The sequence below is a fragment of the Denticeps clupeoides genome, chromosome 14 (genome assembly GCF_900700375.1).
Source record: "Denticeps clupeoides chromosome 14, fDenClu1.1, whole genome shotgun sequence".
In the NCBI taxonomy this organism is placed as follows: Eukaryota; Metazoa; Chordata; class Actinopteri; order Clupeiformes; family Denticipitidae; genus Denticeps; species Denticeps clupeoides.
This window is the reverse complement of record NC_041720.1, coordinates 18932502-18958597: the sequence shown is the minus strand read 5'-3', so window position 1 is coordinate 18958597 and position 26096 is coordinate 18932502. Positions and strand designations below refer to the sequence as shown.

General features: G+C 42.2%; 1 protein-coding gene across 5 annotated transcripts in view; it reads left to right on the top strand.

The window, feature by feature from the left end:
- LOC114802901 (collagen alpha-1(XXV) chain-like) overlaps nt 1–26096 on the top strand; it is a 60199-nt gene that overhangs the window by 31356 nt on the left and 2747 nt on the right. For 2 of the 5 annotated variants that reach the window (XM_029002038.1, XM_029002039.1), the window contains 21 exons: nt 1614–1640; nt 1759–1785; nt 5653–5724; nt 6084–6191; nt 6613–6639; nt 7661–7714; nt 7852–7914; nt 9662–9706; nt 10061–10129; nt 10229–10252; nt 17110–17163; nt 17287–17331; nt 17419–17490; nt 17640–17693; nt 18039–18104; nt 22811–22873; nt 22948–22974; nt 23138–23191; nt 25162–25248; nt 25386–25497; nt 25801–25839. In XM_029002038.1, the coding sequence (XP_028857871.1) occupies nt 1614–1640; nt 1759–1785; nt 5653–5724; nt 6084–6191; nt 6613–6639; nt 7661–7714; nt 7852–7914; nt 9662–9706; nt 10061–10129; nt 10229–10252; nt 17110–17163; nt 17287–17331; nt 17419–17490; nt 17640–17693; nt 18039–18104; nt 22811–22873; nt 22948–22974; nt 23138–23191; nt 25162–25248; nt 25386–25497; nt 25801–25839 (1189 nt within the window). Of the gene's footprint in view, nt 1–1613; nt 1641–1758; nt 1786–5652; nt 5725–6083; nt 6192–6612; nt 6640–7660; nt 7715–7851; nt 7915–9661; nt 9707–10060; nt 10130–10228; nt 10253–17109; nt 17164–17286; nt 17332–17418; nt 17491–17639; nt 17694–18038; nt 18105–22810; nt 22874–22947; nt 22975–23137; nt 23192–25161; nt 25249–25385; nt 25499–25800; nt 25840–26096 lie in introns of all 5 variants that reach the window. The other 3 variants (XM_029002035.1, XM_029002037.1, XM_029002036.1) reach the window with 3 other exon arrangements.

Sequence of the window (26096 nt, the reverse complement as noted above, 5' to 3'; positions counted from 1 at the left end):
CAAAAAAAGGAAACTCCCGGGCGGAATCAGCCAAGGACACTGACCGCAGCCCCAGTCACTCTGAAACTCTAATCCTGGCGGATTCACACGGATCCTGTTCATGATGACAATTGTTGTGGGAAATTTCCCATCTGGGGAGCTGCAAAATGAAGAAAGTCAATTGAATTGATTATCCAAGTGTATTAACCAAGTTGATTATCCAAGTTTATGGCCATGGGGGGGACTCGCAAGAAGAACTCCCACCCGTTAGTAAGTTCACAAGCATATTTATACCACTGTGGGCAGGGTAGGACAGCAGCGCCCATCAAGGTCCCCCTTATCAGCTTATGTTCAGCTTTTGCGTCAACAAGGTCAGACATAAGATGCACAGTTGTCTTCTGATTGTTTCATGACCAAAGGTTGTGGTCAAATAACACATGAGAAGTTCAGGTGATACATTTTTCTTCCACACTACAACTACTCTAACACTACTCTGAATGCCAGAAGTGTTCATCCAGCCTGCAGAGCTTTGAGGTGGGAGGTTGCAACTTCTAATGGAATGAACTGAGTAGATTCATGTTTATGGATTCATCTCTTAATTTTCTTCACAGGGTTCACCAGGTCAAAAGGGAAATCAGATATCGCTTTACTCTTTACTTTTTTTTTTCAAAATGCGGCAGGTGACATTTTTGAGGCATTTTTATCTCAGGAAGGATGTCCTGTCAGTAGCTGAAGGTAGTGTTGTTGGAGTATTCTCACCAGCTCTTGAGTGAAAGTGAAGTGATTATCATTGTGAAACTCATACAGCACACAGCCATGAAAGGGGCTCAGGGATCAGTGTGTGGGCACGGTACAGTGCTGAAGGGGACCTCAGTGGTACCTTGGCAGTTTGGGATTTGAACTCGCAACCTTCCCATTAGAACCTTCCATCACTCGATGAGGGTAGCTCTGTTTAAAAAGAGAAGGATAAGTATGAATGTTCAGAAAATGGTCATAGGCCACAGGTCCTTAAAATGACCAAGGGGCACTCTCCCCACCTGAAGTGTATTAAACCTGATATTGGCCTGTCTGCTATACAGACATCTGCTGCCTCCATTAAGATCCTCTCCAGGCCCCAGTTTCACACATGTTTTTCATCAGAGGAGAATTGAAATTGTTGGCTGTTCATTGTATTGCTTACAGCATTTTAATAACCAATTTTGCTGTTTGTCCAAGACCATGATGTAAAATTCTGACCACAATTGCAGACCATGCAATATCAGGACTGGAGTGATGACGTTGGCCTTGTGCTGTAGATCATCGCACCAGTAGCAATATCTGATAGTACAGCAGATACCACAGATTATCTGTTAATATGTATTATGCCTTAATGGGAAAGATTTATTTTCCATGATTAGCTAGTCAGCTGAAGTTGGTCACATGACCAACATTATAAGGTGGAAAAAATGTACTTAATGTTAAGTAATGCCTGATATTCACATCAATATGATCTGCACAAGCATGGCGATTTGAAATAAAATGTGTTTTTGAAATGAGCCATTTCAAAATGAATGTGCTACAAGGAAACATGCAGGTTTTTTTTATGCACTCTGACGACAATCTGAGGGTAAATCATATTCTGGTGGTCATTGCAGGGTCTGGTGGGGCCAAAAGGAGAAAAGGTGTGTAAAACTGGACACCCTGGACACAGAGAGGAGTTTTATATTACACATATCTCTATAAGAAGCTGATGACATGCCTCGCTGTGAAAATTTATATTTTCTGTCTCCCCTTCTGTAGGGTGACCAAAGAGATGCTGATCCCAGGGTAAGTGGAATTCTCTGGTGGTCAAACATTAATCATCATTAATGCATAACACAACACAAAAGCAAGTAGAGGTAGAGTGATGATCCAAAACAAAAATCACACAGGATGTGAGATACCTTGTTAATTTTAACATATAAAGCCCACCGTTTTTACAGTCTCTGACCTCACACAGTTCACACATGCAGGTGCCATAGTGACACTCTGCACTGATTTGGGTTCCTCAAAAACATGTTTTTTAATTTACCAAGGAACCCATGTTTATTTTTTAATGTTGAAAATCACATTCATCATATCATTCTTAGACACGGGGACTTAGTGGAAGTATGGACGCATTTACACAACTATAACAAACAGTGGGGTTTAATACACATAACAAGATCCCAAACCAGTACTTAACAAGACACCATGACATGACATGACATGACAAGACCACAGTATAATCGGCATACAGTACATGCCAAAAGTTTGGACACACCTTCACATTCAATGTGTTTTCTTTATTTTCATGACCTTTTACATTGGTAGATTCTCACTGAAGGCACCAAAACTATGAATGAACACAGGTGGGGTTATGTGAAGTAATGAGCTTCAAGAGGTTGTCATCTGAAATGGCTTTCCAACAGTCTTGGTGTCAGAGGTGTTAAGCACTTGTTGACAGCTTTGCCTTCACTCTGCGGTCCAGCTCAGCCCAAACCATCTCGATTGGGTTCAGGTCTGGTGACTGTGGAGACCAGGTCTCCACTTTTTGTTCAGTACATAACTGTGTTCATTCATAGTTTTGATGCCTTCAGTGAGAATCTAACAATGTAAATGGTCATGAAAATAAAGAAAACACATTGAATGAGAAGGTGTGTCCAAACATTTGGCCTGTACTGTATATTTATATTAATGCTTGTGGTGGGTTATAGATATATGGTGGTGGGTTATCAGATGACTGGTAGAAAAAGACAAAGCGACCATTGCACACATTTTCTTTACAATGAAGTGGAAAAGAAAACAGAATGTGTGGTTAAATAACATGTGGAGAAATTTGTCCACTGGAATGGATGTTGTCTGTACATGGAAATGACAACCCAGTTGTGGAGAGAGGCGCAAGGAGGCAGGTGAATTTCTACGAATCTAGTCTGCGAGCGTGAAGCCAGCTGAAGCTGAGGCATCCACGGATGTTGACTCTTGGGAAAGGAACACAGAATGAGGAATGGGAAAGGAAGCAGGCAGGACAGGAAAACAGGCAAGGAGAGGAACGATCTTACTTTCAGGTTTTGAGATGAGTAGAACTGGGTCATTGATTCCTAAGAAAGGCATTCAATGACTGAACTACAAAAGGCTTCACCCTGTCACGTGAGTGGAATCATGTGACAGTACCCCCAGTGGAGTCAGTATCCCCAGTGGAGCCTCTGACTCAGCCACCAGGAATGGGTGCAGAATTATGTGGCTTGGGATCCAGGATTGTTCTTCTGGCCATAACCAGCCAAGTGGACCACAACCCCAGTGACGAGAGTCCAGGATCCCTTTGACGGTGTACACAATTCTCCCATCAATGATCCATGGCGTGGCACCGCAGAGCTGGTGGGTGAAGAGGAGAGGGAGTTGGAGCCGTAACAAAAGGCCATCCACCCCATACCATAGGGTGCCCCTTCTCCAAATCCACAAAACACATGTGGATTGGTCGGGCAAACTCCCATGCTCCCTCCATCACCCTAGCAAGGGTAAAGAGTTGGCCCACAGTTCCACAGCCAGGACAAAAAACACATTCAACTATCGACTGGGCCCTCCTCTCCAGTACCTTGAAGTAGACCTTTCCAGGGAGGCTGAGGAGTGTAATGCCCCTATAGTTGGAACAAATCCTCTGGTCCACCTTCTTAAAAACGGGGACCACCACCCCAGCTCTGGTTCCTCATCGGAATGCACACCAGTGGGATTGTGGAGCTCCTCAAAATATTCCTTCCACCGCCTCACTATAGCCCCAGTCAATGTCAGCAGCTCCCCATCCCCACTGTAAACAGTGTGAGCAAGTTGCTGCCTTCCTCTCCTGAGGCATCGGATGGTTTGCCAGAACCATGGCCTCATCAAACTCCTCCCATGCCCCAGATTTTGCCTCTGTCACTGCTGCACCCCGCTTGGCCGTCCAGTACCTGTCTACTGCTTCCGGAGACCCACAGACCAGCCATGCCCTGTAGGCCTCCTTCTTCAGCCTGGTGGCTCCCCTAACCTCTGGTGTCCTCCACCTCCATGACTGGCACTGGCCACCTTGCGACCACAGCTAGCAACAGCCGCCTCAACAATCGCAGAGCGGAACAAGGTCCATTTGGACTCAATGTCCCCTGCTGCTATTGGGACGCGGTCAAAGCTCTGCCAGAGGTGGGAATTGAAGACCATCGTGACATGTTCTTCTGCCAGGCGTTTCCAGCAGACCCTCACTATACGTTTTGGTCTGCCAGGTCTACGTGGCATCTTCCCCTGCCATCTGATCAAACTCACCACCAGGTGGTGATCCGCTCCTCTCTTCACCCGAGTGTCCAAAACATATGGCTGCAGCTCAAAGTCATTCATCGACCTGCAACCTAGGCTGCCCTGGTACTAAGTGTACTGATGAGCATCCTTATGTTCGTAGTGGTAGTAGTGGTAGTAGCCTAGTGGGTAACACACTCGCCTATGAACCAGAAGACCCGGGTTCGAATCCCACTTACTACCATTGTGTCCCTGAGCAAGACACTGTAATACTGATTGTCCCTGTAATACTGATTGTAAGTCGCTCTGGATAAGGGCGTCTGATAAATGCTGTAAATGTAAATGTAAACATAAGTACAGATCTGGTGGGCCGTTCTTTCCAATCACACCCCTCCAGGTCATGCTGTCATTCCCCACATAAGAATTGAAGTCCCCCAGCAGGACAATGGAGTCCCCAGTCAGAGCACTATTACATTTACATTTACAGCATTTATCAGACGCCCTTATCCAGAGCGACTTACAATCAGTAGTTACAGGGACAGTCTCCCTGGAGCAACTTAGGGTTAAGTGTCTTGCTCAGGGACACAATGGTATCTAGCACTTGTCCCAGGGACTCCAAAAAGGGTGGGTACTCTGAGCTGTTATTTGGCGCATAAGCACAAACAACAAAAATGACCCATTCCCTGACCTGAAGGTGCAGGGAAGCTACTCTCTCGTCCCCTGGGGTAAACCCCAAAAAACAGGCTGAGGGTCTTGGGGCTAACAAATAGTCAACAACAGCCCTCCGCCTCTCACCCAGAGCAACTCCAGCAAAGGAGTCCAACCTCTCTCGAGGACTTGGGTTCCAGAGCCAATGCTATGTGTCAAGCTCAAGCTCCTTCCCCGCCAGAGAGGTGATGTTCCATGTCCCAATATCCAGTTTCCTTGTCCGGGGATCAGAGCGTCAAAGACCCGCCTCGGTCTGACACCCGATCCACATTGCACCAGACCCTTCAACTTCCTCCTGCGGGTGGTCCACAGTTGGATGAGCCCATGTATCTGATTCGGGCTGGTACTGGCCGGGCCCCATGGGCGAAAGCCTGGCCACCAGGCACTCGCCCACAGGCCCCAACCCCAGGACTGGCTCCAGGGTGGGACCGGGCCAGGTAAACTGACTCTATGTTGTTCCTTCCATGAAAGATCTCTTTGAATAAAGTCTTTTGAAATATTTTTTATCTATGATATCCCTTATGTTCATTTGGCATATGTTTTCATCCAAGCAATATACAGACAAGGACTGCCAGAATTGGCTTTCAGTATCCAACCCTAATCACAGAGCTGAGTGATGATCGCTCTCATCTCTTTTCCTTCTTAATCTTCTTATCTTCTGTCTTCTTTTTCCTCTCCTTTTTATCCTGTTGCTGTGATGGCGGTCAGATGGTATTTCCCCATTATGACCACAGCTTTATCACTGCTGACCAGCCCAGCTTCCAGAGACGCATCCTGAAGGTATACAAGAACAGGGTCCTATCTAAATGAATGGGTGAAAAAGTGTACCTTCAATGGGTTCTGCCACACTGACACAGGATGACGAAGGAGTGGTTTGGCATGCAATATAATAAGATATTTTAAGTAATGTCTCCTAACTTACACTACATCCTATGTAGCCTACATAGGCTACATTGACAAAATTACATTCAGCCTTGCTTTTTTTATACAGATAACAGGGACGATCAAAAGTATGTTTATATTTTTAACTACTGCCTCTCCTGGAATATGTGTTGCTATCTGGTTTAGGGCGAGGAAGTGTGGCCACCACAAAACTGTAGGCATCACTGTAGTCTGATGTTTAAGCCTTCTCCTTTAAGGGTGACCAGGGCAAGACTGGCCCACCAGGTCCTCCTGGCTTGCCTGGCCCCAGAGGACCTCCTGGAAACACAGGAAAGGACGGGCCCCGTGGCTCCCCCGGACCACTGGTAAGGATCTCTGGACCCAAGTTTATTTTTTATTTTATTTAAGAGACAACAACAATAAAATGGTAGACAAAAAGATCCCCACAGCTATGTCAGCTGCAAATGAGGACTACCACATGTTTGTATATTTTCTGTATATTTTCTCTCAGTCCTTTCTAATAGAGGTTGGTTGGGCCCTGATTAGCACCCATTAAGACACTGTCACATATTTATTCTGTAATTTAAGAAGCAAACAGATTTCTGCTCACCAAGCACAGGATGGCACTGATGTGGGATTTTATTTAATTGTGGTGAAAAAACTGTCCTGCAATACATATGTAGCTGTGAACCCCAAATGTGATGTTCACTGCTGTTCTTTTCCATTCCTGATGAAGGGACTGGTTACCAGATTTGTGCATTGAAAAAATAAATTCTCCAATTTCAGGGGCAGAGAGGCCTGCCAGGGAAAATGGTAGGAGCACAAACCCCAAAACTACAAAAACAGACATACCATAAATATAAATTTAATTGAAATGAAATACATAATGAGAGGGCCATATGGTGGTGCCTCTTGGGTGAGTCCCTGCACTGTACCTAATGTCCCAGAGCAACCCTGATCTGAAGTTAGTGAGTGAGTGAGTGAGTGAGTGAGTGAGTGAGTGAGTGAGTGAAATATATCATAAAATACCTTAGTATTTTTACGTATGTACAATGATGGGGCTACAGCATGCAGAAATGGTAAAGTTACAAAGTGTTCATTATCCAAAAGATTTTTCTAGTATTCCAATGTCTAAAAAGGTATGAACAAAGTATAAAAGGGTGTTTAAATCTTGTCTGTCTCTGGGTTAGTAGATTAAAAGCTTCTCTTCTCTTTTGGGTAATTTGGTTCATACATTTGTATTCCTGCACAGCATCTTTGCCATTCACCCATTAACAGGTATCATTATAAAGGTGAAATGAAATATTTTATGGCCAAATAGAAAAAGACCCCATCCTTCTGTGTGGTTTTCTGACCTCTCCCTGTTCTAACCAATTTACCTGAAACCCTAATGTGGTAGTAGCCTAGTGGGTAACACACTCGCCTATGAACCAGAAGACCCGGGTTCGAATCCCGCTTACTACCATTGTGTCCCTGAGCAAGACACTTAACCCTAAGTTGCTCCAGGGAGACTGTCCCTGTAACTACTGATTGTAAGTTGCTCTGGATAAGGGCGTCTGATAAATGCTGTAAATGTAAATGTAATGCAGCATGGTGTAAGCAAACAAAACCATATGAACTTGTTTTATGTATAAAACAACATTAAGCTACATGTTAACACACACAAAGCTGAAAGCAGCATTGTTTTTTCTTACATCCTGTGATCTTATTGTGGAGAGTAGGAGTATAGTAGAGTATAGGACATCCTATAGATGTTTAGATGTTTAGGAGAATGAATATGGATGTGTATGACATACTGTTTGTTAAAAAAGTTTGAGCCCTCATCTGGCATCAGGGTGAAGTGGGATCGCAGGGCCCACCTGGATTGCACGGGCATCCAGGGATGAAGGTCAGTTAATCTGTCTAGAAGTACTGCAACCACACCATTGTTTAATGAAATTGTATGTTTCTACATTTAATTTTTTAATGTGTGATAATATAAATACAAGAGAACCTGCCAGCTGAAGATTTTTTGCTGGGCTTTAGGGGGAGAAGGGTGCCCAAGGCCCTCAGGGAGAAAGAGGCATAGATGGTCAGCCAGCATTGAAGGTGAGAGGTCTGATGTTTCCCAGGCACTTGTACAGTTGTCAGTTGTGGCAAAAAGTTTTGAGAATGACACAAATACTGGTTTTCAAAAAGTTTGCTTCTTCCGTTTTTATTATGTCAATTTGCATGTACTACAGAATGTTATGAAGAGTGATCAGATGAATGGCAAATACATTTTTTGCCATGAAAAACATTTCCACTGCATTTCAGCCCTGCCACAAAAGGACCTGCTGAGATCATTTCAGCAATCCTTTCGTTAACGGTAAAGAAAAGGTGATCTCTACCATCAGTCCTGTCTCGTGCGAACAGTAAAGTATCCTGAGACCATTTGTGTGTGGGACTGCTTCTCATTCAAAGGATTGAGCTCACTAACAGTTTTGCCTAAGAACACAGCCATGAATAAAGTATGGTACGAAAACATCCAGCAGCAACTTCTCCCAACCACCCAAGAACACGTGAAAGTGACATTCACAAATTCTGACAAATCAGTCAGGATTGGCCCAGAAGTTGATTGACAGCATTCCAGGCCGAATTGCAGGTCTTGAAATAAAAGGACTAACACTGCAAATATTGACTGTTTGAATAAACTTGGTGTCATTTTCAATAAAAGCCTTTGAAAACCTTTGAAAGATCTAAAAACACTGACAGATCACAAACTTTTTGAAAACCATTATTTGTGTAGTTCTCAAAACCTTTGGCCATGACTGTTTGTTGAGTTTGCCTACACATACACCAAACATTCTGACCTTGCTGTTGCCAACCTAGCCCTGAAAACACCCCTTTCATCAGTCGTATTCCTCCACAACCACGCCATGGTAAACCCTGCCACAACCCACTGCCACTGAATGATAACCCTTTTTCACCTCGAGCATCCACACTCCCAATCCCCTTTCCTCTCTGCCTGCCTTCATCACTCCACTCCAAGTGCACACAACTAGTGGATCCCAGCCCTCCTGCTTCTGCTGCTTTTCTCAGCATGTCACTGACTCAACATGGCTGTTCCCCTCATACATTTACATACATCACAATATCACAAACTTTGCTCTCTCAGTGCTCTGGGATGCTTGCACTTTGTCTTTGCCACCTGTGACAACACCAAGAAAGGGGAGGACCCAGGCACAGGTGCATGAACAAGAAACAGTATTTGAAACACATCAACATCATTACCACAACCTAAAACAAAACCCACAGAGCCCAGAATTATCTGAACTGTGAATAGTTCCTGCCGAATAGTTCCGTTGTCATCTTATCCAGGCCACCTCAAACTCTCATGGTTTTCTATACAGTTGGAATGAAATGGCAGACATGCCAGCATCACAGGTTTTCCAATGCCTCTTTGTTTCGATAGGCTTCTATCATGTTGACAGTGTTCCAACCTTTCCAGTCCCAGCTACAACACATTGACTTTGATAATTAAATAAAAGCATATTACAGGTATTTTCCCATCAAAGTAAGTAAAGAAAATAAGACCATAAATTCAGTACATGGCTACATTTATTTGTGGTTTTAGTATTTTCATGACGAGTTCCATCAGCACTTGTTCGCATTTGCTTGGCTGTGGAAAATACCATTGCTCTTGTTTTCCTGTTTTTCTGTTTCATTTCTGGCTCATTTAATCAACCAGTCGTTTATCCAATGATTTGGGCTTCTTAAATACCTCGGGTGCATGCCCCACAAACTTTCATTTAATTTGAGATTTATTTTATAAACTGGGTAGGGCCTAACTACTGTCCTTTGCCTTCCGTCACAGGGAGAGAAAGGAGATGTGGGAGACAAAGGACCTCAGGGTGACATGGTGAGCAACAACCACAAACATTTTCCTATGTGCTAAAACCCTTAAAATTAATGACAAATGCACGTCAGATACAAAAAGCCATTAGTATTCATGAGATAGCCAGTAAAAAAGTATTAAATTAAATGTTTGTTTTTTTGCCATGGTGCACAGTTTCCGTCATGTTTACCTGTTCAGAGCATCAGTATATAGAACTGTATTCAGGTTGATTCTCTCTTGAACTACTGTATTGTTTCTTCAATTGCATGGTGCCACTGCTACGGACCTCCGTTGGCATGCAAAGGAGTGTTCCAAAACTTTAAAATATGATTTAAATGTTTTAAAGCTCTTTCTGCCTGTCTACTCTCTTTCTGACAGGGTTCACCTGGGGGAAAAGGCTCCAGTGATGTCACTGACTTTAGTGATAAATTGTTAGAAGCCGTTCAGGTACTGAAGATTAAGCCCCTTTTAAGAAGCTGACACTAGAGGCAGCCTTTATTAGATACATGGCAAAAAATCTCTTGAATTTTGTCATCTGTTTGGCAGGCTATTCGAACCATCACTACCTCGGTAACTACTCCTCAGTGCTTGCATTTTTATCTATACAGCATACTCACAACTAATTGACTAATTGGTTTTGATGCCAAGTGTGTGTGCATGTGATGGCAGTGGTGGCCTAAGGGATAAGGAAGGGGATAAGGGGGTAACGCACAGTTAGCTGTAGGTTGCTTGTTCAAATCCTGACCTGCCAAGGTGCCACTGAGGTCCCCTTGATCAAGGTATCGTCCTAACACGCTGCTCACCAAGGGTGTTGGGTTAAAAACAGAAAAACAGAGGTCTCGAGATCAATTTTTTGTGGTTTTATTTGGTCTTGGTGTCACACATAGCGGTCTTGATGGGAAAACAGCACATCCTCACAGTACAGAATCATTATTTATTACAATGTTACATTGTAACAGGCACTGCCAGCACTTCACAGTCTACACACATCATGCACATCGCATCATAGAGAAGTTGTCAAATAAAATCTGAAATTGTACGCAATGTTTTTTTTGTGTGTGTGTGTGCACACGCCCATTTGCCTCCATTTGTGAGGTGCTCCTTGCCACGGAGCAAGGAGAGGGAGCAACGGGCGGAGATTTTTGGATAGGAGGTGCACTGAGCAGCTGGAGCGGCACCTCATAATAAGCTCGGGAGGGGAGTTGTGGGCACCAAACAGGCTAGGAAAATGACTCTGGCTGATTAGAATTCCGTGTCTATGTGCTAAAGCAGCAATAATTTCATTGTATGACATTCCAAAATGAGACCTCCATGTAGCTTAAGTTTTTAGAGATGTAAATTAATTTAGAGTAAAATATTTTAAATAACTTGTGTGCACAGGATTTTTTTATCCAGATGATTGTACTTCAGGGGACTGTGTTACTAATAATAATTTTAACAATCACTAATAATTTGAGTGTCAATGAACATTTGACACTCAATGTCCACTGTCTTCAATTGAAAGCTATATTCATAGCTTACCCAAGGCCTCTGTCCCTGATTTAAGAGACTTAATATGAACATCTTTCTGGTACATCCCATCTATTTCCTTTGACAAGGTCTGATAAAAATGGTTATAGGAGAGGACTTCTGAGAATATTATTTTCCATCAGGCCTCGTAACTGACAAATCTGGGAAATTTTAAATGAGAGAAATGTGGAAAATACAATTTTAATGAGTAATGACAGCAATGCCTTTTTTCTCTACAGCCGATCTGAGTAATGTGATGTTGATTCTAGCCCTAGTCTATTTTTGGTCAAGGTCTTGGTCTCACCTTAGTGTCACTTTGTCTCAGTCTTGCTCCCTCAAGTCTCAACAATGTCTCAGTGAGCTTGACTACAACACTGGTGTGCAGGGACGGGTACTTTACTCAGTGGTACCTTGGCTGTTCAGGATTGAAACCACAACCTTCCAATTATGAGTCCACTTTCTTACCCGCTAGGCCACCGCTGCGGGTACAAAATACCAAGTGCGCCAATCTCTAAAGTGATACATCATAAAAGAACACTATAACTCTGCAACCCAAAAAACAGACAGATTGTGTTCAAAAAAATCTATGGCTAATGCATGGCATGCAGTGCAGAAAAGAGACTGCCATACTCCCTCCTCCTCCTAGCACCATGTTCTCTAGTTTCTATTGATAGAATATTATATGAAAAACAATATTAAATAATTCAGGAAATAACTATTGGACTAACCAGTAGCCAAGAATACAAGCCCATATGAATCCAGACAGCCATTACTCAAGACAGCCATTACCCATAACATGAACAAAAAGAAAAGAAATAAAACCAACCAAAATAACCATAGTAATAACTCATACAAGATAAAAAATAATCAACAAAGCTACATGCAGACAAAACAGCAATGGCAAGTTCTGAAACACACACACAAATTAACACAAAATAACACAATATACTTTTAAATACAACATATACATAATAAAAGCACATGAATTATACCTGTGTCTCAGGACATACAAAAGCTAGCAACAAGAGAAATGTCATTTTGTTGGGTGGTTTCAATAACAAAGCATCAAACTAATAAAGGCAAACCCTCCTCACCAGGATCAGTATATAATCCCAGTATATAAACAACAGTATATAAACGACAAACCAAAGAAAAAGAGTGTGCCATGCTACCACTAGCTACTTCACATATCTTCAATTAGTATGTAAGTAGAAAATACAAGCTGTGGTACAAGGAGGAGCTTACACAAGATGTGAACAGGAAGTGGGAAGTTGGCATCTAAGGCAACCCACCCTGACCAACTGCAAACCACACCCGACCACTAAGTATTAATAAAAACTCTAACTCTTAACTTACTGGTTACACTGTCATTCCAAACATGACCTAGTAATGAAGAAGAACAAGGAAGAACACAATTCACACTTGGAGTCTGTGTGCCCTGATAGCAGGGGCAGCACAGAGTTGCTGCAATTTAAATGGTTTAAATCCCCTTTAAATATGTATGGACATATGCTGAATATCCACATTTATCCAGTCTAAACCAACAAAATCTAACTAAACAAAACACAATCCAAGCACTAAAAACAAGCAAACAGCAAAAGTAATTGTAGGTTTATGTAGGAGATTTTTTACTTATAACAAAGCTACTGGAAATTGGACATCTTCATCAACTGCTGGATAAGAGGCTGTCATAGCTGGTACCCATCTCTACACAGCCCTCAGCCTTAACACTGGATCTTTTCAAGGGTGTGTGCTAAGTCTTCTACTCTGCATGTATGACTGTGACAGCAACTACCCAGAGAATGTCCTCATTATAGTGGTACCCATCTTGAACTGTTTGGAGATGCCTACAGGAAGGAGGTCAAGGCTGGTAAAGTGTGTTGCAGAACTGTATCTGCACTGAGGGCACCAAAATTATATTTGTAAACATTCAATGTATAAAATCCAAATAACACCCCCAAACAGTTCCACAAGTGCTACACGCAGTTCTCCCAGGTCACGTGGGGGTGGGGTACGATCACTCAGACTTCAACTGGTCCCAGACATGCTCTATAGGGTTCAGGTCAGGGGTGCACCTCACCTTCTCCAGCAACATTGACTACCATCATTTCTGTGAAAGCTGAGCCGACACCCAACGGTAGACAACTGGTGCATGGACCAGGTCACTTGGTCTTGTGCCCACTACAAACGTTCACGGCGGTGTCTTGGTGTCATTGGAGTCACCTGCAAGTCACCAAAGCGGTCAAATCTGTTGTGAATGGTTTGTCTGGAAACCCTAGGGCCCCTCGCTTCTCATAAATGGGCCTGTGTGGCAGTTGCATAACGATGTCTGAGTGCATAGGTCTTTAGGTACTGGTCATCATTGCAGTCTGTCACTCATGGGGCTCCACTCCTGGGTCTGTCATGAACTCTGCCAGTAGTTCTGTGTTTGGATGCAAGTCTGCTAATGACACATTGAGACAAACCAAGTTCATGATCAACATCTGATTGCCTGCCACCGACCTGAAGGTGCACCATGGCCAGGTGACAATACCAGCTTCTTATACCCACAGAATGTTGAAATTGATGCCACATTGAGAAAGGTTGTCTCTTGGTATTGGCCCCAATATAAGGCCCACCTGGTCACAGAGACCATTGTATGGAAAACACAAAATGAGGTGTGTCTATCAAAAATGTCTGAATTGAAACAAACACCATATGTGTGACATCCACTAAGTCTCTCATAATATCCCTAACGTATTGTGAGTAGGGTAGACTAGAGCTGTACAGTTTGAGAATTACACAAATACTTGTTTTCACAAATTTGCTGCTTGTTTTAAGATCTTTTTGTCAGTTATTTCTGTGGTGTCTTGAAGTATAATTCAAAATATTTTATACGTTTCATTACAAGTTTATGCAAAGAATCAAATCTGCACTATTGACCCTGCAAATCGCCCTGGCAGGCTGTCAATCATCTTCTTGGCCAAATCCTTCCTTCATAATCAGTGCTTGGAGTTTGTCAGAATTTGTTGTTTTTTTGTAGGTATTGAGCACAAGTTCTCAATTGGCTTAAGGTCCAGGGAGTTTCCTGGCCACAGACCCAAAATTGCAATGTTCTGTTCCTTAAACCACTTAGTTATCACTTCAGACTTATGGCACGGTGCTCCATCATGCTGGAAAAGGTATTGTTCTTCACCAAAATGTTCTTGGAAGAGCAAATGTCCTACAGTGGTAATGGTGGAAAAGTCCAAAGTGCACCTGCCTGCTGCCATTCCTGAGCAAGCTCTGTACTGGTGACAACCCGATCCCGCAGCTGAATCATCTTTAGAGGACGGTCCTGGTCCTTGCTGGACTTTCTTGGACATTGTGAAACCTTCTTCACAGTACTTGAACCTCTCTCCTTGAGGTTTTTGATGATCTGATAAATGGTTGATGTAGGTGCAATCTTAGTACCAGCAATATCCTTGCTTGTGAAACCTTTATTATGTAACACAATGATGACTGCACATGTTTCCTTGCAGGTAAACATGGATAACAGAAGAAGAACAATGATTTCAAGCATCACCCTCCTTTTAAAGTGTTCAGTCTTGGTACCAACTCCAGGCTTGCGCTTGCCAACATTCTCACTTTTGTTAATGATAGTATCACTGAAATGATCTCAACGTTTCCTTTTGTGGCAGGGCTGAAATGTTCATTTTCATGGGAATTTGCTATTCATCTGATCACTCGTCAAAACATTCTGGAGTCTATGTAAATTGAAAACAGAAGCTGCAAACTTTGTGTTATTCTCCAAACTTTTGGCAACTTCTGTAAATGTTCTCCGGGTAGGGTTTCATACTCAATTTCTATCATTTTAGTTGAGCTCAACTAAGTCCACTTTATTACACAGTCACCTAGTCAAGCATCCAAAGTGTTAAATTCACCTTAGTTAGGCTGTCCTAGTTAGGGTACCGAGGCACCGTTGCACAAATGTACCACAATAACCACGTATTTGTGTAGCAGTTGTATAATGCCACCGTCTGCCGCTGCTTCTGTTTGTTCTCTCTGAAGCACTGAATCAAGTGCTCAGAGCACCCAATGAAGAGACCACCAGATGAATCCTAGCCAATGATCTGCTGATGAGACAACTTAGCATGCAACGAACCAGAGGGTCACCACAGCCAGCACCATCATACTGGCTAAAGCTTCATATCTCTTCAAATACACCCATATTATTATAATGGACATACATTGTATACCATGACATTGGACTGAAACCTACTCTGCACTGCCAAGTACCTCCCATGTTTGGCACAGATGTTCTATACTACACTTTGGATTTTTCCACCACTGCACCAAATCATCACCAACCCTGCACTGAAACCAATTGCAGGCTCTTTCTACCCTGGAAGGGAATCCCTCTCCTTCACAAGGTTTCTTTTTTCTCTCCCCTAGAGATTTTTTGGTGGAGTTTTTCCTTGTGTGCAGAAAGATCAAGTGTGGGGGTGTCAACTGTATGACCAGTCAAAGCCCATTGAGACATTTACATTTAAGTAATTTGGCAGACGCCCTGATCCAGAGCAACTTACAACTGTATTTGATTATGGGCTATATAAGAAATAAATGCCTACAGCATAGGCAGTCAGGGAGAATCGGCGATCAGAAAGCATACAGTAAACGATGGGCGCAGCACGGTGTGCAAGTCGTAGCTTGTGGGTTTTTGCAATGGTCCTCCTCGGCGTGGCGGCTGAACAGGATCCGTTACAAGTTCCAATCCTTTCCTCATGTTTTGCATGTTGGAAATTTGTTTTATTAAATGTTAGGGTTCTTTTCCAAACTCCTTCCCTCTCTACCCCTCTGGGGACCTTGCGGGTAAGGAGGCGGACCCATAGTTGGATGGATGCCGGTTCAATTCCTGAATCGCCAGGATTCAATTGAACAAAGTACCATCCCAACACACAGCTCCCCAGGCACCTTTAATGGCTGCCCACTGCTTACTAAGGGTTAAATGCAGAGGACACATTTTGTTCACTTAAAGGACATCTACAGCACCTGCTGTCTCATGAGGGCATGCATATTACTATTACTATACCAGATGAATCCTAGCCCCTAGCATAGAGAGACTGCACACGCCCTGCTTGAGATGCTGCCCTCTGGAAGTTTATTGAGGATGAGGTCACGAACAAACACACAGTTTATACAAAAGGGCAATAGCACTCATTAATGTAAACCAGCTGTGACTATTTGTAATTCACTGGACATATTTCAAACATATTTCATTGTGTGCACTGTTTGCTGTGCTGCAGTGTTTCACCATGACAATCACTTCACTTTAGTTTTAACGTATAAATTTTTTCTTTTTTTGTGTTATTTCTCTTGCACTGAGTGTGGACTGGGACAGTCAGAGCTCTGTCATTGTTTGGTTCACCATACTTCGACTCGGCTCCTTTACCTCTTTGTCTCTTTGTATGTCTAATCTTTGTCTCTTTGTATGCCCTCTTGTTTATTCCCTAATGTTTAACCCTGATGAAACAGGTAAAGATTCACTCGCCCTTTTCGCACTACTGCAACACGTACACTGTGATATTCCTCCAACGCGTACTCTTCTCTCCTGTCTCCTCTGCCATCAGGCTTTACCACTGTTGTGTTAATCTAGTAACTAACACAACAGTACCTAGTACCTGGTGAAGATGCTAGCAGCCAATCAGTTGTCTGTAGAACGTTTACCTCAACTGTTGAAAAGGTGACAGAAGTGGCTGGTACCAACTTTAGCCAGGAACTTTTTATGGTGTCACCAACATAAGAAAATGTTGAATAGAGCTGGTACCATGCAGTGGGAAAGGCTGAATCATTTTCCCAGTGTCAGTATGTCAAAGTAAACCATTGACAGTACACTACTAGCCAATGATGCTATGCATATCATGGTTTGAATTTGGGCCCCTTTTGTGCTGACTGTACAGGGTCCACCTGGACACCCAGGACCACCTGGCGCTCCAGGAGAACGGGGTTTTAAGGTAGATATATCCCTATTTAATGCTGTGTATGTAGATTTTAGTTACATTTTTTCTGAAGCCACAATTACAGAATTGATTCTGTCTTACTGATGCCTCATATTCCTTATTTTTCTTCTAAACCAGGGAGATGTGGGCTTGACTGGCCCATCGGGGGATGATGGGGAAAAGGTGCTGTTTGTAGTGACATTGACATTATTTTTACGTTGTTAATCTGTAAATTTGTGGAATGAATCCCTCTGTCCTTCCATCTCCAAGGGTGACACAGGGGAGCGGGGTATGACTGGTGAGAAGGGCGATAAAGGAGAGATGGGCCTGGAAGGACCTGCTGTAAGCCTATAGATCTAAGCTGCACTACTGCTCCACATCTTTCATGTTATATGATGTCTAAAGTTTTCCCTGCTCAGACCTGAGAAGAAGGTTTTATCTTTATACAACTGTGTGTATGGTTTCTGAAGTTTACCATTTTCTCTCCTCAGGGGTTAGATGGCCAGAAAGGAGAGAGGGGAGAGTCTATCCTAGAGGATGACCTTGTAAGAGCCTAGACGTTATTACATTTATAATAACTTTAATAACAACTTTAATAATAACTTTAAGCTGTCATATAAGCTGCAACATGAGGCCTCCATGGATAAATCTTTATTTTCTAGCACATTTCAACCCCTGTTGATTTTGTAAGTATTTTGATTTAAAAAGGAAATAATCAGTTTACAATTTCAATAGTAGGTCAGTGAGAGACAGAATAATTACAGCTATCCACTCTTCCTGCTTTAATTAACTACAAAAACAGACTGTTCTACCACTTGACATGAATAATTAGAACATATTAAATCTGTAATCAGTAATCTGTCTGTTTTAATCTATTTATATATTGCCAGGTTCAAATGATCTCTCAGCCAGGCCCTCCTGGACTGCCGGGACCTCCAGGCCCCCCAGGATATATGGTAATTTTGAATAACCTGTTATCAGTATCTGGACCAGATCCTTATAAGATGCATATACAGGGAGTGCAGAGTTATTAGGCAAGTTGTATTTTTGAGGAATAATTTTATTATTGAACAACAACCATGTTCTCAATGAACCCAAAAAACTCATTAATAAAGTGAAGTGAAGTGATTGTCACATGTGATACACAGCAGCACAGCACACGGTGCACACAGTGAAATTTGTCCTCTGCATTTATCCCATCATCCTGAGTGAGCAATGGGCAGCCATGACCGGCGCCCGGGGAGCAGTGTGTGGGGACGGTGCTTTGCTCAGTGGCCCCTCAGTGGTACCTTGGCGGGTCGGGATTCGAACCGGCAACGTTCTGATTACGGGGCCGCTTCCTTAACCGCTAGGCCACCACTGCATTACTGCTGAATGTTTTTGGAAGTAGTTTTTAGTTTGTTTTTATTTTTAGCTATTTTAGGGGGATATCTGTGTGTGCAGGTGACTATTACTCTGCATAATTATTAGGCAACGTAACAAAAAGCAAATATATATCCATTTCAATTATTTATTTTTACCAGTGAAACCAATATAACATCTCCACATTCACAAATATACATTTCTGACATTCAAAAACAAATCAGCGACCAATTTAGCCACCTTTCTTTGCAAGGACACTCAAAAGCCTGCCATCCATGGATTCTGTCAATGTTTTGATCTGTTCACCATCAACATTGTGTGCAGCAGCAACCACAGGTTCCCAGACACTGTTCAGAGAGGTGTCCTGTTTTCCCTCCTTGTAAATCTCACATTTGATGGACCACAGGTTCTCAATGGGGTTCAGATCAGGTGAACAAGGAGGCCATGTCATTAGTTTTTCTTCTTTTATACCCTTTCTTGCCAACCACGCTGTGGAGTACTTGGATGCGTGTGATGGAGCATTGTCCTGCTTGAAAATCATGTTTTTCTTGAAGGATGCAGACTTCTTCCTGTACCACTGCTTGAAGAAGGTGTCTTCCAGAAACTGGCAGTAGGACTGGGAGTTGAGCTTGACTCCATCCTCAACCAAAAAGGCCCCACAAGCTCATCTTTGATGATACCAGCCCAAACCAGTACTCCACCTCCACCTTGCTGGCGTCTGAGTCGGACTGGAGCTCTCTGCCCTTTACCAATCCAGCCACGGACCCATCCATCTGGCCCATCAAGACTCACTCTCATTTCATCAGTCCATAAAACTGTAGAAAAATCAGTCTTGAGATATTTCTTGGCCCAGTCTTGATGTTTCAGCTTGTGTGTCTTGTTCAGTGGTGGTCGTCTTTCAGCCTTTCTTACCTTGGCCATGTCTCTGAGTATTGCACACCTTGTGCTTTTGGGCACTCCAGTGATGTTGCAGCTCTGAAATATGGCCAATCTGGTGGCAAGTGGCATCTTGGCAGCTGCACGCTTGACTTTTCTCAGTTCATGGGCAGTTATTTTGCGCCTTGGTTTTTCCACACGCTTCTTGCGACCCTGTTGACTATTTTGAATGAAACGCTTGATTGTTCGATGATCATGCTTCAGAAGCTTTGCAATTTATTAGAGTGCTGCATCCCTCTGCAAGATATCTCACTATTTTTTTACTTTTCCTTCTTTTGACCCATTTTGCCAAAGGAAAGGAAGTTGCCTAATAATTATGCTCACCTGATATAGGGTGTTGAGGTCATTAGACCACACCCCTTCTCATTACAGAGATGCACATCACCTAATATGCTTAATTGGTAGTAGGCTTTCGAGCCTATACAGCTTGGAGTAAGACAACATGCATGAAGAGGATGATGTGGACAAAATACTCATTTGCCTAATAATTCTGCACTCCCTGTAAGTTCATCACCTTTTAAGCTGCTGGCTTTATCAGGGAGGCAAGTGTTGATTAGAACTCTTGATGCAAACGCCTTTATCCAAAGTGATTTACCGTACATAATTACATGGACAGCCCCCTACAGCAACTCAGGGTTAAGTGTAATAGACACAATGATTGACACAATGACACAAGTGGAAATTTAACCTGTGACTTTGTTGTCTTCTGGTTCATAGTGTTTTTACACTTGATTATGTCAGGAATTTCCTCTCACACACTCACAGACAGAACCACAAGACCTCTGTTTTAGAATGACCACAATGACTCATGATTGGTTAAAACTGAACCAAAATGAACCATGCCTAATTGTAAATTAGTCCCCATGCATGCAGCGTTTTCCACAGCTATCCTTGCATTTACAGGACACACTTCAAAAGTGAAAGTGAAATTATTGTAATTGTGAAACACAGCACTGCACACACTGGACGCAACAAAATGTTTTCTCTGTTTTAAACCCAACACCTTAATCAACATTGGGCAGCCATGACAGGCATCTGGGGAGCAGTGTGTGGGGACACCTGAAGTGAAGTTGAAGTGAAGTGATTTCCATTATGAAACACGGCACAGCACACAGTTTACACAATGAAATGTGTCCTCTGCTTTTAACCCATTAGCCTTGGTTATCAAGGTCCACTACAGTGATGATGTGCATGTCAGATCATCTGATGTGGCTGGTAGTTTCCCTTCTCAGTAAAACTATACAACCCCATCTGAACAAGTGCGGCATAGGGCTGAAACGATTCTTTGAATAACTCGAATGATTCGATTTCAAAAAATATTCGAGGAAAATTCTTAGGCTTCGTTTAATTCGTCACCAAAGTCCATCTATTATCGTATCACTCCCGCGGAGCTACGCAGTGCGGAGCTGCGCAATATCATTGTTTTACACGGACTGTTTTAACTGACACGCATTTCAAAGATTTAAGCAGGCGCAATTTATTTGCGGGAAATGAAGATACCGCTGTGCGTAAAAGGCATAAACTGTCTGAAGTGTGGGATCATTTTACGCTGCGTGGACAGTGCAGTGCAGTGTAGTGTATACACTGTAAAGCGGACTCAGAGCTTCTACAAGGTATCGTATTTTTATGATTGCTAACTAACATTACCGCTTCTTAGAACGTACATTATTTGTAATTATTTGTGTTATGAGTCGATAGTGACGAGGCATGATAAGGCATGAGATCTCACTCATGTAATTCATCCCTCCTCATCACGCCAAACACACACACACACTGATAGGTTACATCTCAAAACACAGCTTCCCCATACATAAGGTAGCAATAATAAATGCAACAGATGGACAAATCTAAATTCATTAGCATATAGATTTACTTTTGGGCGAGTTTATAGCATTTGTTGTACATCACAGCGACGCAGGCTTGCACATGCATTGCACACACATGCAATAAGACAAATTCTGTCTCTCTATTTTGCACATAACATTGCACAAAGACAAACATTCTACCCACCTACCTCATCTGGATACAACTGGAAACTGAACTGTATTGTTTAAGCTGGATTATTAGTAATACTTGAATTGTTTATTTATATTTTCTTTTTACTATTTTGTACCTTTATACTTTGTTTCTCTTTATTCTCAGATGGGCTATAGCAGGGGGTACACCCCTTTTTCCTTTTTAATAAAACTAAGGACAAATAGGCTAACCTATGTTTCATAGTTTTTTTCATGTACATAATGAATGTTTCACAGAAAGATTGATTAAATGGGCTTAGATATGGAGCCAGTAACCCAAAGGTTTTAAGCTTTGATCTAATAAAAGTATTGAGTTTGAATAAAGAAAAACTAAACGTCCAATTGCTTGCTCATTTTAAGAGGATTTTCATGTTGCATAACACACTATTGATAGAGTTGTTTAAAAATGCAAAAGTTGGAGTTATCCGATTACTCCAACTTTTGCGTTTTTAAACAACTCTCCAAAAAACAATTACTCCAAAAAATCGACAGAATACTTGATTCCAAAAATCGTTGCAGCCCTAGTGGGGCAGTGAATGGCCTAGTGGGTAAGGAAATGGACCCTTAATCAGAAAGTTGCCGGTTCAAATCCCAAGCTGCCAAGGTGCCACTGAGGTGCCACTGAGCAAAGCACCGTCCCCACACACTGATGTCCTTTTGGGTTTAGTGCAGCAGGTAAACAAGACAGGAGGCAGCGTGAGGTTACAACCATCCATCTCTGAAGGTAAAAGGAAAACATTCATCTAGACTCTTCTCCGTCTTGGCCCCTCGGTGGTGGAATGAACTTCCCCTCGAGGTCAGAACAGCTCAGTCACTGAGCACCTTCAAACGACAGCTCAAGACCTTCCTCTTTAAAGAATATTTAGATTAAATTGTAATTTTCTTGTTGTCGAACTTGTGTACAAAATCTACAACAGAGTGAATAAAATAGATGTATTCATAGTCGGGGTCCTAGTGAACCGGAATTGATCTCTTCATCGATGGTAACTTAAGCATGTTGTAAGTCGCTCTGGATAAGGCCATCTGGCAAATGGCGTAAATGTAAATGTAAATAAAACTGTACCGTGACAGATTAACACAATGAACAGGACACTTGATGAGAATGAATGACGCAACTAACTGGCTTCTATTTGCTTCTAGCATTGAGGTGGTTAAAATTATATGGTCCACATTAGAGGTGTCTGAAATCGTTAAACATAAATTTTTCTTGTAAGGTGAGGTTATCAAAACTGCTATTTTTGTCTCTTTGTGGGGGTCTGGGTCATAATCAGGGGGTACCGCCATAATTCGAACTATGGTTTACCAACCATGGTGTACCAACCATTGTTGATTGGTAACTGTTTCTTCAGGGAGCAGATGGCATCCCCGGCCCTGCTGGGCTGGCTGGCATTCCGGGTGCTAAGGGGGAAAAGGTAACCACCTCACTCTTGACCGGTGTTCAATTAATCTGTCAGATGACTGAATCCTAAATCTCCTGTTTCCATAGGGAAACCCAGGGCTGGATGGAATAGATGTAAGTACAGTGCTGAACATTAACATTTTACATCACAAACTAACTTGTGAGTTACATCACAAAGCCCATTGAGACATACTGTATGTGATTATGGGCTATATAAGAAATAAATGTTGTTGTTGTTGTAAATCACCCCACCCCCACTACCCAACCTTTGTTTAAGGGTTTCCCTGGGCTCCAAGGACCAAACGGTGAAGTGGGAGCTAAAGGAGAGAAGGTTTGAAACATGCAATCATAATCAAATATTACTCACAAACAAGGGTCACAGAAAATCCAAAAAGTCTGCATGGCCTGTTATCTGATGATAATTTCTAACAGATTAAATTTTTTTAAGGTCATTTGTTAAAGCACAGAAACATAGTCTTTTAGTCCTTTAGAAATAAATATCAAGGGCACTACTTTAGATCTAGTACTAAGCACAGTACTATATGCTCAGTATGAACCTTGCTTACTAGTGTAAGGTAAATATACACTGCTCAAAAAAATAAAGGGACCACTTAAACAACACAATGTAACTCAGTCAATCACACTTTTGTGAAATCAATCTGTCCACTTAGGAAGCAACACTGATTGACAATCAATTTCACATGCTGTTGTGCAAATGGAATAGACAACAGATGGAAATTATATGCAATTAGCAAGACATCCCAAATAAAGGAGTGATTCTGCAGGTGGTGACCACAGACCACTTCTCTGTTCCTATGGTTTCTGGCTGCTGTTTTGGTCACTTTTGAATGCTGGTGGTGCTTTCACTCTTGTGGTAGCATGAGATGGAGTCTACAACCCACACAAGTGGCTCAGGTAGTGCAGCTCATTCTAGATGGCACATCAATGCAAGCTGTGACAAGAAGGTTTATAATTATAGTGTCGTTAAATAAAGGGACCCCCCTTTTGCCTTCAGAACAGCCTTAATCCTTCGTGGCATAGATTCAACAAGGTACTGGAAACATTCCCCAGAGATATTGGTCCATATTGACATCATAGCATCACGCAGTTTGTCGGCTGAACATCCATGATTCGAATCTCCTGTTCCACCACATCCCAAAGGTGCTCTATGGGATTGAGATCTGGTAACTGTGGAGGTCATTTGAGTACAGTGAACTCATTGTCATGTTCAAGAAACCAGTCTTGAGATGCATGGTGCATTATCCTGCTGGAAGTAGCCATCAGAAGATTTGGTACACTGTGGTCATAAAGGAATGGACATGGTCAGAAACAATACTCAGGTAGACTGTGGCATTGCAACGATGATCAATTAGTACTAAAGGGCCCAAAGTGTGCCAAGAAAATGTCCCAGAAACAATCCCAGAAGATCAGCAGTTTTTTAAATACTCAGACCAGCCCGTCTGGCACCAACAACCATGTCACGTTCAAAGTCACTTAAATCACCTTTCTTCCCCATTCTGAAGCTCGGTTTGAACTTCAGCAGTTCATCTTGACCAGTTCAACATGCCTAAATGCATTGAGTTGCCACCATGTAATTAGCTGATCAGTAATTTGCGTCATCAATTTACACAAGTAAATGTAATGGAGTAAATGTAACTCATTTTTGCCAACCACTAGGGTGGTAGTGGGTAACACACTCGCCTAAGAACCAGAAGACCCAGGTTCAAATCCCACTTACTACCATTGTGTCCCTGAGCAAGACATTTAACCCTAAGTTGCTCCAGGGGGACTGTCCTGTAACTACTGATTGTAAGTCACTCTGGATAAGGAGTCTGATAAATGCTGTAAATGTAAGCAGTTGGAAAGGTGTGCCTAATAAAGTGGCCGGTGAGTGTATATAGTAATTATGTTTTGCATTACACACAGCTCTGAAAAAATAAGCAACCTTTTCTTAACGTTCTCAATTAATGAGCTTGTGTTTGGTTAAAATACAACATTCTTGTTATGGACTAAATCTGAGTGCATAAATCTTATGTTAATTATATGTGTTAGCACTGACATTAAATAACACAGATAAACAATAATGCTACTTAGCTTATGGCACCATTTTACAAATACTAAAAGGGTCTATTTACACAAGTAAATGTAATGGAGTAAATGTAACTCATTTTTGCCCACCTCTGCAAATAATGCACATGGAATGGCTGACAGAAAAAGCTATTTATTTTATTTTGTATGGCTTAACACAGAGGTTTAACACTCTATGATTACTGGCTTCTCTGATGCATCTCCTGTTTTCAGGGTGAACAGGGTATATTGGGGAAACAGGGCATGAAGGGGAGAAAAGGAGAGCATGGTCCTCCTGGCCTGGACCAGCCGTGCCCTGTAGTAAGTGGACTCATCAAGTGATCATAATTCTGAATTCCTTCATGAATCATTCTGAGATAATTCAGACTGGATCTCAGGTGCTCTGAATGTGTTATCATATGTTTCTGTGAGTCTGTAACTGTCATTGTTGCTGACAGGGCTCTGATGGATCTAACGGGTCATCAATACAGAGTAGACGCTCTCCACCTGAGGTTCCTTGCCCCCTGGTACTGTACATCTGCCTGAGAGCCCCCCTCACACCAATTAAATGTTAAGTAGAGGTCTTCAGAGGTCCAAACTCTACCTGACATCAGAGTTTAAACCAAAATATAAAAGTCCTAACAGAACAGGAATGTCCAAATCATCCATATTACCATGCTTACCATGAACATTGCTGTTTATCAATGCAAAACACCTTCATTTAGGATGAAAGCTCTACACTGATTGAAAATGCTTATGTTTTTTTAATCTATAAAGCCCAGTAGAATTGAATTGGAATGTAGAGATGTGACTGGACATGGCAGCTCAATGGAGTGTGAATGTGTGATTGAGGCTTTATTTCTGCCTAATTAGGGACCAGATGGACTTCCAATTCACAGCTGCTGGCACAAGGTCAGGTGACATTTTACTTTATGTGCAGGGCTTACAGTCATCTATAATTTTATAGAAATCTTACCTTACTATTAAACAGCAAATGAGGCAATGAACAAACACACTAGATTTCAAATGAGATTATAGGGCTTTCCCAGATATACTATGCTATACACTGATCAGCCACAATATTAAACCCAATGATCGTTGAAGTAAAAAAAAACAAAACATGTTTTTCTTGATACGTTGTTACCTGTTACCTGTCAAGATGTTGATAT